Raw genomic sequence first — 12,593 nt, 5'->3', positions numbered from 1 at the left:
GGAACAAACATAAGTAACCAACTCCTTTGGCTGCCTCGCCTTCCAGCCCAGCCCGGGAACACTTCCCAGCACGGAGAAGCCGTCAGGGCTAGTGCGAGCTCTCCATCAATCAGTGACGTAAGGAAATTTCCAGAGACAGTCATTGGCTCGACTGCCCGGCACAGTCCTGGACCCAGAGCTGCAGTTGGCTGAGGGGTTGCCGTGGCGACAGGTCGCGCACAGGCGCAGCGAACCTCAGTGGAGGCCTGGTGGCTGCTAGGCAACGGGAAACATTCTCGGCTTAGAGACAACTTTCTGCTAGACCCTGCTTTTTCTCTGTCTCAGGAGACCGTCTGAGGCGGCTGCTGGTCTAGTCTGACTTGGTGAGTCCTGAGGAATCGAGCTGTGGGGCTGAAACCCCGAGGCGGGAGACTTATCATGCTTTTGGAGCACATAAGGAAAGGCTCAGAGAGGCAGAGAGGCAGAGAAGGCCAATGGAAAGGCATTTTAGTGATACCTACATCCTACCTAGCAATTTAGAGGGCTGGAAACCGAGGAACAGAGCTATCGAGAGACTTGTCCAAGGTCACACACGGAGTGGTCAGGTCTGGACCTCTGCTAGTCAGTATGGTAACCACTAGCCACAGGGGACTAGTCTGAATTGAGATGTGCCCTAAAGGTGAAATACTTTGAAGACGTAGTAACAAAAAAGAAACTATCATATTAATAAGTTTTATATCGATTACATGTTGAAATGATAATATTTTGTACATGTTAAATAAAGAACATTATTAAATTAATTTCTTTTTTTGGTTTTGAATGTGGTTACTTGAAAATTTTAAATTGCATAGGAGATTTGCATTATATTTTGGTTGGCCAGTGCTGATCTAGACTAAAACCTGGGCCTGCTGACACCTGGTTCAAGACCTCGTGTGTTGTAATACTGTTTTTAAGGAAAGTATTTCCACCCATCTGGTGGGACCGGAGTGTGAGTGGTGGTGAGGGTACAAGACCGCTACAAAAGGCTCGTAGTTCTAGTGTTCTGGGACCTTGCTTATGAATCAGAATCTGCCTTTTCACAAGCTCTTCAAGTGATTCTCATCCACATAAAATCTCCAGAAGCGCTGTTTTATGCTTTAGCCTTCAACTCTTTTTTCCCTTTATTTGGTTTCTCTGTGAGTACCTAGGCTATATATCTCAGATTACCTGCATTAGAATTACCTGCATTTTGAACACTACCCCCACCCCCGGAGATATTTTGCATACTCAAGTGTGAGAAACGATCTCAGTATAATGGCATTTCTCTTCATCCTTCCAAATCTGGACCATTGTGGTCCCCAAATCAGAGGCAGCAACAGCATCACCCAGGAAGTTATTAGAAATGCAAATTCCTGGGTCCCCCCCCAGCTACGGGGCTTCTAGAAGGCCAGGCATAGTTCCGAATTTTCATTCCTCTGGTTTAGGTCCTCAGTTTGGGAAGAATGGGGTAACTTTGATAGGTTTTCTTTGGGGATAAGCAAATTCAGCTCTCCGTGGTTCTTAAAACCCCTCCACTTAGCCCTACTTCCCCAATCCTTTTGCTCTACTTTTCATTTTTCTTTTCTTGACCCTAAACCCTCTCCAGGAGTGAAGATGGCTTTTCGTGCCTCAGACAATGAGTTGGACCTGGAAAGTATTGGAGAGCTGATGGAAAACCCTGCGATTACAAGACTGAACAGTATAAAAGCAAAGGGAAGACTGAGTTTTGTAACACCCACAGAAAATGAAGGTGATACACAATTCCTGACATTTAAGCACACTACAAAAGCTCAGGAGAAGACAAGAAAACGACAGCAGCCTATAAAACTAGAGCCTCTGGTAAGTTTGAAAACCAGCATTTTAGCCACTTTTGGCTACAGAGGATGTGGCTTTGGGGGATGGAAGTAATTTCTAGACTCTTAATTAACAAAGAAGGAAAGAAAACCTGAAAGTTAAGACTCGTTTATGAAATTGTAAACACACTTATTTATTCAAAATTATTGAGCTCTAAATACTGTTTGAGGTGGTGGGATGCAGTGGTGAACAAAGTTTTCTAGCAGATAAATTCTCTCTAGCATTATGTACAATACGGATACTTAACTATGTAGGCTGTAAGGCTCTTTTAGGTACTGGGGTACCGTTTGATACTAGGAACTTCAGTAAGAGTAATATATATAATTACATAATTTTATTATTTTTAAAGTAAATGCCTAGTGTCCTGAAAAATTTTGTACATGTCTGAAAATAGTTTTAAGAATCCATTTATGCCCTTGGATAATTATATATCCATGTAAAAGAGCAGTGAAAGTGCATAAAAAAGTGAAAAGTGAAAGTCCTCACTCGGACCTTCAGATGTTAACTCCTGTTGTTAGTGGTTGCCTTTCAGGCTGTTTTATATGTTTATTCAAATATATATGTGTGTGTATATATATATATATATATATATATATATATATGTATGTGTTGGTGTATAAACATATAGCTTTAAAGAAAGATTATACAGTACATACTGATCTTCAAAGTACTGATTTCACTAAAACATATGGAAGTCTTTCCAATTTGTGCATACAGAGGTATCTTCTTTTTTTTTTTTAATAGAAGATGTTGGGGATAGAAGTTTATTAATTAATTTATTTATTTTTGCTGTGTTGGGTCTTCATTTCTGTGCGAGGGCTTTCTCTAGTTGTGGCAAGTGGGGGCCACTCTTCATCGTGGTGCGCGGGCCTCTCACTGTCACGGCCTCTCTTGTTGCGGAGCGCAGGCTCCAGACGCGCAGGCTCAGTAGTTGTGGCTCACGGGCCCAGTTGCTCCGCAGCATTTGGGATCCTCCCAGACCAGGGCTTGAACCTGTGTCCCCTGCATTGGCAGGCAGATTCTCAACCACTGTGCCACCAGGGAAGCCCCAGAGGTATCTTTTCTAACAGCTGCACTGTGTTTTGTTGCATGGATGTGCCATGATAGAGTACCCATTAATTGTTCTCCTAAAAGGAGTTCTGGTTATTTCCTTTTCATTTTGTTGTTGTTATTATTTTGCTATTGCAGATAATGCTGCATTGAATGACTGCCTTTGTACTGATAAAAATGGATTTTCAGAAGTGGCATTTTGTAGGTCATAGAATATGTACATTTTAATTTTGAAAACTATTGCCCAATTGTGCTGAAAGGTTTACCTTTGCACCTACGATGTATAAGAGGTCCTGCTTACCTACATCTTTGCCAAAACTGACGCTATCAGTTCTCTTATTTTTGCTAGACTGATAAGTTAAAATGGCATCACATCTTATTAATGAAGTTAATTGTATTTTCATTCATTCATTGGCATGTATGTAACTTATTTCGTGGATTCTGTTCATAATCACTGTCTACTTTAAAATTAGATTGTTTGCTTTTTTCCTATCAGTTTCTGAGGTTTTTAAAAACATATATATATAATGTATATATGTGTAACTGAATCACTGTGCTGTATACCTGAAATTAACATGATATTGTAAATCAACTATATTTTAATTAAAAAAAATAAATAATAAAAACATATATATACATATATATTATGGACGTTAACCCTTATTCCATTGCTTCTCAAATTTAGGTACTGATTCATGCTGGAGGAAAACATTCTTGAAGGTCCATAGTGCTCATTTGTTATTTTTATTTTAATGTTACTTTATGTGAAAAACGGTTTACCTAGGGATTAATTCAAAATTTTTGATAAACAAATTAACATCTTAAATGCAAAGAAAACTACACAGCCAATTGCAATTCTGATTAACAGAAAATGCAAAGTAACAGATGTTGTTGACACTGAACTTCCATTTGCAAGGTGGGTATGGCACTACCTGCAGCTGCTCTCTTCTCCAGAGAGCAGTGTGCCTGCACTATGCATTGTGGGGAGTTTGGGGGCCTCTCTACTATTTTTTTCCCATGGAATTAGTATTAAACCTTTTACACTTGTTTCTTTCTGACGGGTTTACCTTCATGTGGCAAAAGTGTATAATTAACCCTTGATGATTAAAGTAGTTCCGTTTGACATCAGTGTGATAAATTTATGTATATTGAATTCAACGCCTACTACATGCCAGGCTCTGAGTCATGCTCTGGGGATACAACAGTGAACAAGGGAGAACAGATCCCTATTGACATTCTAGTAATCCTAAATAATTAAACTGAAGAACGTCATCTAATGATAGGTGCTGTTAAGAAAATAATATAGGGAATGTGGTCAAGACAAACAGCAGGCTACTTTAGATTGGGTGACTACAAAGGTCTCCCTGAGGAGATGTCATCTGAATGAGTCCCAGACTATAGCCTTTATCACCTGCCAGACTGTGAATGGACAAGCCTTCAGAGATTACAGTCCCCAGCCCTTGAGCTGCCTCAGCTGATGTCAAGTGGAGCAGAGGCAAGCTGTCCTCACTGAGCTCTACCTACATGGTAGATTTTTAAGCAAAATAAATGTTGTTGTTCTGTTTTAAGTTACAAAGTTTGGAGCATTTTATTATGTAGTAGGTGACTGGAACAATATAACAAATACATGAATATAGTAGTTCTGCAATATTAAAAATACTAAGGAATAAAGTGAAAATGACATAAATTTCTACCACATGGAGAGAGTAGCTTAGTATTCAAGAGACTAATTTCATGTGTATAGGTACATGTAGTTTGATTTGTTCTGACAGAGTTAGTAATACTATGTTTGTTCTTTTTATCATTGCCATCCTTCCCCTCTCCTCCCCTCCCCTTCTTTGTTCTTTTCTCCTCCTCCTATGCCCACCTCCCCACCTTCCTTCTCCTCTCTCTCTTCTTCTCTTCCCTCTTTCTTTCCCTCTCCCACTCTTCTTCTTTTACATTTTTCCTTACCTTCAATTCTCCAATCTCTGACCCCCATTTCTATAGTATCTGTCATTAACAACAATCTGATGTACATCCTTTCTTGCTTTTCTCCATGCTTAATTTTATATAAATGGATAAATACACACACAAAAATACATATTTTTACATAATTTTTTATGAATACACAAGATAAAAAGATGTAAATTATAACATCAAAAACATAAAATATGTAGGGGGGATAAAATGGAGAGCTTTAGAATGCATTCAAGTTTAAGTTATTATCAACTTAAATCATTACAAATATAAGTTTTTTTAAGTGAGTCTCATGGTAACTATAAAGCAAAAACCTATAGTAGATACACAGAAGATAAAGAGAAAAGAATCTAAGCTACTGAACTACTGAAGAATATTATCAAATCTAAAAGGAAGAGAGCAAGAGAAGAAAAAAGGAGCAAAAGAATCATAAAATAGCCAGAACATAATTTACAAAATGGCAATAAGTACATACATATCAATAATTACTTTAAATGTAAATAGACTAAATTCTCCAATCAAAAGACACAGACTAGCTGATTAGATTTTTTTAAATAGACCCTTCTATTTTAAATCTCTTATAGGCATCTACATGCTGCCTACAAGAGACTCACTAGAGATGTAAGGGTACAAACAGATTGAAAGTGAAGGGATGAAAAAGGTATTCCATGCAAATAAAACCAAACGAAAGCTGGGGTAGCTATACTTATATCAGACAAATAGACTTTAAGACAAAGACTGTAATAAGAGACAAGATCATTATATAATGATATAGGGGTCAATCCAACAAGAGGATATAATGTTTGTAAATATGCACCCAATATAGGGGCACCTAAATATATAAAGCAAATACAGATCTAAAGGGACCAAGAGACAGCAATACAATATTAGTAGGGGACTTTAACACCCTTCTTTCATCAATGGAAAAATCATCCCAACTAAAAAATCAATAAGGGAACATTGCCCTTAAATGACAAGTTTGAACTAGTGGACTTAAGAGACATATATAGAAATTCCATGCAAAAGCAACAGAATACACTTTCTTCTCAAGTGCACATGGAACATTCTCCAGGATGGATTATATGTTAGGCAACAGCACAAGTCTTAATAAATTTAAGAAGACTGAAATCATATCAAGTATCTTTTCTGACCACAGTAGTATGAAACTAGAAATCAATTACAAGAAGAAAATTGGAAAATTCACAAATTTGGTCAAGGAAAATTGGGTCAAAGAAGAAACCAAAAGACAAATTAGAAAATACTTTAAGACAAATGAAAATGGAAATACAACATATCAACACTTATGGGATGCAGCAAAAGTGGTTCTAAGAGGGAATTTCATAGGGATAAATGCCTACATTAAGAAACAAGAAATACCTTAAATAAGCAATCTAACTTTACACTTCAAGGAACTAGAAATGGAAGAACAATCAAAGCCAAAAATGAATAGAAAAAAGGAAATAACAAAGATCAGAATGGAAATAAAGGAGATAGACACTGAAAGAACAATAGAAAAGATCAATGAAATTCAATGAAACTAAGAGCTGGTTCTTTGAAAGATAAACAAAATAGACAAAACTTTAGCTAGACTTACCAAGGAAAAAAAAGAAAGAGGACTCAAATAAAATCAGAAATGAAAATTTAGATGTTACAACTGATACCACAAAATATGAAGGATCATAAGAGACTGCTATGAACAAATATGTGCCAATAAATTGGACAACCTAAAAGAAATGGTTACATTCCTAGCAACGTACAACCAACCAAGATTGAATCATGAAGAAATAGAAAATTTGAACAAACTGATTACAGTAAGGAGATTGAATCAGTCATCAAAAACCTCCCAACCAACAAAAGTCCAGGACTAGATGGCTTCACTGGTGAATTTTACCAAACATTAAAGAATTAATACCAATCCTTCTCAAACTCTTCCAAAAAACAGAAGAGGAGGGAACTCCTCCAAATTCATTTAATAAGGCCAGCATTACCCTGAAACCAAAACTAGACAAGGATACCACAAGAAAAGAAAATTGCAGGCCAATATCCCTGACAAACATAGATGCAGAAATCCTCAACAAAATATTAACAAACAGAACTCAATAATACCTTAAAAGGAGCTTACACCATGATCAAGTGGGATTTGTTCCAGGGAAGCAAGGATGGTTCAATATCCACAAATCAATCAGCATGATACACCACATCAACAAAACAAAGGATAAAAATCATATGGTCCTCTCGATAGATGCAGAAAAAGCTTTTGATAAAATTCAACATCCATTTATGATAAAAATTCTCAACAAAGTGGATTAAGAGGGGACATACAACAACATAATAAAGGCCATATATGACAAACCCAAATATAACATAGTATTATGTTAGTATATCACTAACATAATACTCAACAGTGAAAAGCTGAAAGCTTTTCCTCTAAGATCAGGAACAAGACAAGAATGCCCACTCTCAACACTTTCATTCAACATAGTATTAAAAAATCCTAGCCACAGCACTAGGATAAGACAAGAAAAAAGAGATAAAAGGCAAGAAAAAGAGATAAAAGGCATCCAAATTGGAAAGGAAGAAGTAAAACTATTGCTCTTTGTGAATGACATGATACTACATATAGAGAACCCTAAAGAGATCACCAAAAAGCTATTAGAACTCATAAATAAATTCAGTAAATGTGCAGAAAACAAAGTCAAAATACAGAAATCTGTTACATTTCTATACACTAATAATGAACTATCAGAAAGAGAAATTAAGAAAACAATCCCATTTACAGTTGCATGAAAAAGCAGGAAATACCTAGGAATAAACATAACCAAGGAGGTGAAAATACCTGTACACTGAAAACTCTAAGATGTTGACAAAAGAAATCAAGGAAGACATAAACAGAAAGAAAATCTGTGCTCATGGATTGGAATAATTAATGTTGCTAAAACGCTGATACTACCCAAAACAATCTACAGATTCAATGAAATCTCTCTAAGAATTCCAATGATATTTTTCACAGGAGTGGAACAAACAATCCTAAAATTGTGTGAAACCACAAAAGATCCCAAATAGCCAAAGCAATGTTGAGAAGGAACCATGAAAGATCTTGAATAGCCAAAGCAATTTTGAGAAAGAAGAACAAAGTGGGAGGTATCATGTGTCCTGATTTCAAACTATATTGCAAAGCTATAGTAATCAAAGCAGGATGGAGTTGGCATAAAACAGACACATAGATCAATGAAACAAAATAAAGATTCCAGAAATAAATCCATACATATATGGTCAATTAATTTATGACAAAGGAGCCAGGAATATACAATGGAGAAAGGACAGTCTTTTCAGTAAATGGTATTGGGAAAACTGAACAGTCACATGGAAAAACAAAACTGGACCACTAACTTACACCATACACAAAAGCTAACTGAAAATGAATTAAACATTGGAACAGAAGACCTGAAACTATAAAACTTCTAGAAGGAAACATAGGTTGTAAGCTTCTTGAGATCAGTCTTGGCAATGATTTTTTGGATTTGACATCAAAAGCAAAGGTAACAAAAATTAATATACAGAAATCTGTTGCATTTATATATACCAACAATGAAAGACCAGAAAGAGAAATTAAGGAAACAATCCCATTTACCATCACATCAAAAATAATAAAATACCTAGGAATAAACCTACCAAAGGAAGCAAAAGACCGGTACTCCAAAAACTATAAGATGCTGATGAAAGAAATCAAAGATGACATAAACAGATGGAAAGATATACCGTGTTCTTGGGAAGAATCAATATTGTCAAAATGACTGCACTACCCAATGCAATCTACAGATTTAATGCAATCCCTATCCAATCACCAATGGCATTTTTCACAGAACTAAACCCATACACCTATGGTCAATTAACCTACAACAAAGGAGGCAAGACTATACAATAGAGGAAAAAGAGTCTCTTCAATAAATGGTGCTGGTAATGTAAATTGGTACAACTCCTATGGAGAACAGTATGAAGGTTCCTTAAAAAACTAAAAATAAAGCTACCATATGATCCTGCAGCCCCACTCCTGGGCATATATCTGGAGAAAACCATAATTCGAAAAAATACATGCATCCCAGTGTTCATTGCAGCACTATTTACAATAGCCAAGACATGGAATCTACCTAAATGTCCATCAACAGATGAATGGATAAAGAAGATGTGGTACATATATACAATGGTATATTACTCAGCCATAAAAAAGAATGAAATAATGCCATTTGCAGCAACATGGATGGACCTAGAGATTATCACACTAAGTGAAATAAGCCAAAGATGAATATCATATAATATGCCTTATATGTGGACTCTCACTCTCTCTCTCTCTCTCTGTCTCTCTGTCTCTGTCTCTCTCTCTCTCTCTCTCTCTCTCTCTCTATATATATATATATATATATATACACACACACACAAATGAACTTATTTCCAAAAGAGAAAGAGACTCACAGACATAAAACAAATTCATGGTTACCAAAGGGGAAAGGGGGTGGTAGTGGTCGGGGGAGGGCTAAATTGAGAGGGTGGTATTAACATGTACACACGACTATATATAAGGTAGATAACCAACAAGGACCATATAGCACAGAGAACTATGCTCAATGTATAACTGAATCACTGTGATGTATGCCTGAATCTAACACAATATTGTAAATTAACTATACTTCAATAAAAATTTTTAAATTTATTAAAAACTACAAAAGCAAAGGTAACAAAAGCAAAATAAACAAGCGGGACTACATAAAACTAAAAGGCTTCTGCACAACAAAGTAAACCTTCAACAAAATGAAAAGACAACTTCTGGAAGAAACTATTTGCAAATCATATATCGGATATGAGGTTATAATCCAAAATATATAAGGAACTCATACAACTCATAAAACAATCAAATTTTAAAGATGGGGCTTCCCTGGTGGCGCAGTGGTTGAGAATCTGCCTGCCAATGCAGGGGACACGGGTTCGAGCCCTGGTCTGGGAAGATCCCACATGCCACGGAGCAACTGGGCCCATGAGCCACAACTACTGAGCCTGCACATCTGGAGCCTGTGCTCCGCAGCAAGAGAGGCCGCGACAGTGAGAGACCCACGCACCGCGATGAAGAGTGGCCCCCACTCACCGCAACTAGAGAAAGCCCACACACAGAAACAAAGACCCAACACAGCCAAAAGTAAATAAATAAATAAATAAATATTTTTTTAAAAAAAAGGAAAGCAAGGATGTTTAAAAACAAAAAAAATTTAAAGATGGGCAGAGGACCTGAATAGACGTTTTTCCAAAGAAGACATACAGATGGCCAACAGATTCATGAAAATGTGCTCATCCTCACTGATCATCAGGGAAATATGAATCATAACCACAGTGAGGTATCGCCTCACACCTGTTAGAAAGGCTATTATCAAAAAGACAAGAAATAGGAAATGTTTGCAAGGATGTGGAGAAAAGGGAATCCTTGTGTACTGTTGATAGGAATGTATATAAATTGGTGCAGTCACTATGGAAAACAATCTGAAGTGTCCTGAAAAAATTAAAAATGTGATCCAGCAGTCATACTTCTGGGCATTTATCTGAAAGAAATAAAAATACTAGCTCAAAAAGATACTTATAGATACGTATAATTGCACCCCATATTCATTACAGCATTATTTACAATACCCAAGACATGGAAGCAACCTATGTGTCCATCAGTGTAAAAACAGATAAAGAAAATGTAGTATATATACACACAATAGAGTATTATTCAGCCATAAAAAGAAGGAAATCTTGCCATTTGCAACAACATGGATGGACCTTGAAGGCATTATGCTAGGTGAAATAAGTCAGACAAAGAAAGACGAATACTGTATGATCTCACATGTGGAATCTAAAGAAAATGAAAACTGAACTCATAGAATCAGAGAACAGATAGGTGTTTGCCAGAGAACGGGTTGAGGGGGTGGGGTGGATGAAATGAGTGAAGGGGGTCAAAAAGTACAAACTTCAAGTTATAAAATAAATGACGTCCTGGGGATATAATGTACAGCATGCTGACTATAGTTAATAATACTCTATTGTATATTTTAAGGTTGCTAAGAGAGAATATCTTAAAAATTCTTATTATAAGAAAAAAAGTGGGGCTTCCCTGGTGGCGCAGTGGTTGAGAGTCCGCCTGCTGATGCAGGGGACACGGGTTTGTGCCCTGGTCAGGGAAGATCCCACATGCCGCGGAGCGGCTTGGCCCATGAGCCATGGCCACTGAGCCTGCGCGTCCAGAGCCTGTGCTCCGCAATGGGAGAGGCCACAACAGTGAGAGGCCTGCGTACTGCAAAAAAAAAAAAAAGAAGAAGAAAAAAAGTGTAACTATGTGTGATGATGGATGTTAACTAGATTTATTGTGATGATCATTTTGCAACATATACATATGTTGTACACAGACTAATGTAATGTTATATATCAATTATGTCTCAATAAAAAATAAAATAATATTCAAATAATAGTACTCTTCTAACACATTTGCTGTAAAGATTAATGGGTGTTAAAGTTTTGTCACATAGAAGAAGCTCAATAAATGGTAGTTAATATTGTTATTTTAAAAAAACTATAAACAAAATTTTGGGAATTTGAACCCAACTATATACTATATCATTGCCAGTGGGATTTATCTCAGGAATGTAGGGAATTAACCATTTAAAAAGCAATCACTGTAATTCACCATATTACCCCACTGGAAAAAAAGACATATGATTATATCAATAGATGTAGATAAATCCTTTGACAAAATCCACCAGCCATTCCTGATAAAACTCTCAGCAAATTAGGAGTAGAAGAGACCTTCCTCAAGTGAGTAAGGGTCATCCATGAACAACCTACACCTAACCTCAGACTTAATGGTGAAAAATTATGAACAAATAAGGATGTCTGCTCCCAGCATTTCTGTTTAACAATGTATTAGAGGTGGTAGCCATTGCAGTAAGGTAAGGAAAAGAGATAAAAGGAACCCAGATTAGAAAGGAAGAAGTAAAAATTTTCCTTCACAAAGAACATGATCATCTATTTGGAAAATCCAGTGAAAGCTATGAAAAAGTTACTAGAACTGATAATGAGGTTAGCAAGGATACAGAATACAAGATAGTATAAAAAACTAGTTGCACGTCTATGTATGAGCAATTTGAAATTGAAATTAAATAAAAATACTATTTACAATAGCAACAAAAGTATGAATTGAGGGTAAATCTAATGAGAATGTGCAAGGCCTGAAGAATGAATACTACAAAATATAACAGAGAAATTAAAGAAGCTCTAAATGAAGAATGATACTGTGTTTGTAGTTTAGAAGACTCAATATTTTCAAGATGTCAGTCCTCCTCAAATTGATCTATAAATTTAATGCAATTCCAATCAAAGTCCCAGCAGTATTTCTCCTTTTTGGTAGAAATTGACAAGCTGATTCTAAAATTCATAGAAAAATGCAAAGTACTTAGAACAACCAAAACAACTTTGAAAGAGAAGATCAAAGTTTAAAGTCTAATGCTCCTGATTTCAGTACTTACTATTAAACTACAATAATTAAGACATTGTAGTATTGGTGTCAAGATAGACAAATAGACTGATGGAACACAATAGAGAGTCCAGATATAAGCCTATACAATTATGGATTCCACTGGAAGAGTGCCCATGAAAAGTTGCTTGGTTTCCCCCAGACTTTGTCCCATACACCTTTTCCCTTTGTTAATTTT

At 36.4% G+C, this 12,593-nt stretch overlaps 1 protein-coding gene across 1 annotated transcript in view; it reads left to right on the top strand.

Annotated features, from left to right (window-relative positions):
* Window positions 1-249: 249 nt before the first annotated feature.
* Window positions 250-12,593, top strand: part of DNAH6 (dynein axonemal heavy chain 6) — a 292,860-nt gene continuing 280,516 nt past the window's right edge. Inside the window, exons 1-2 of the mRNA XM_027129214.1 lie at window positions 250-362; window positions 1,604-1,836. Of these exons, the coding sequence (XP_026985015.1) occupies window positions 1,612-1,836 (225 nt within the window). The 5' untranslated portion in view covers window positions 250-362; window positions 1,604-1,611. The remainder of the gene's footprint in view (window positions 363-1,603; window positions 1,837-12,593) is intronic.

The sequence above is a fragment of the Aethalodelphis obliquidens genome, unplaced genomic scaffold, assembly GCF_003676395.1.
Source record: "Aethalodelphis obliquidens isolate GAN/ISIS:26980383/991018 unplaced genomic scaffold, ASM367639v1 scaffold35, whole genome shotgun sequence".
Taxonomy (NCBI): Eukaryota; Metazoa; Chordata; class Mammalia; order Artiodactyla; family Delphinidae; genus Aethalodelphis; species Aethalodelphis obliquidens.
This window is presented reverse-complemented; position numbering and strand designations above follow the sequence as displayed.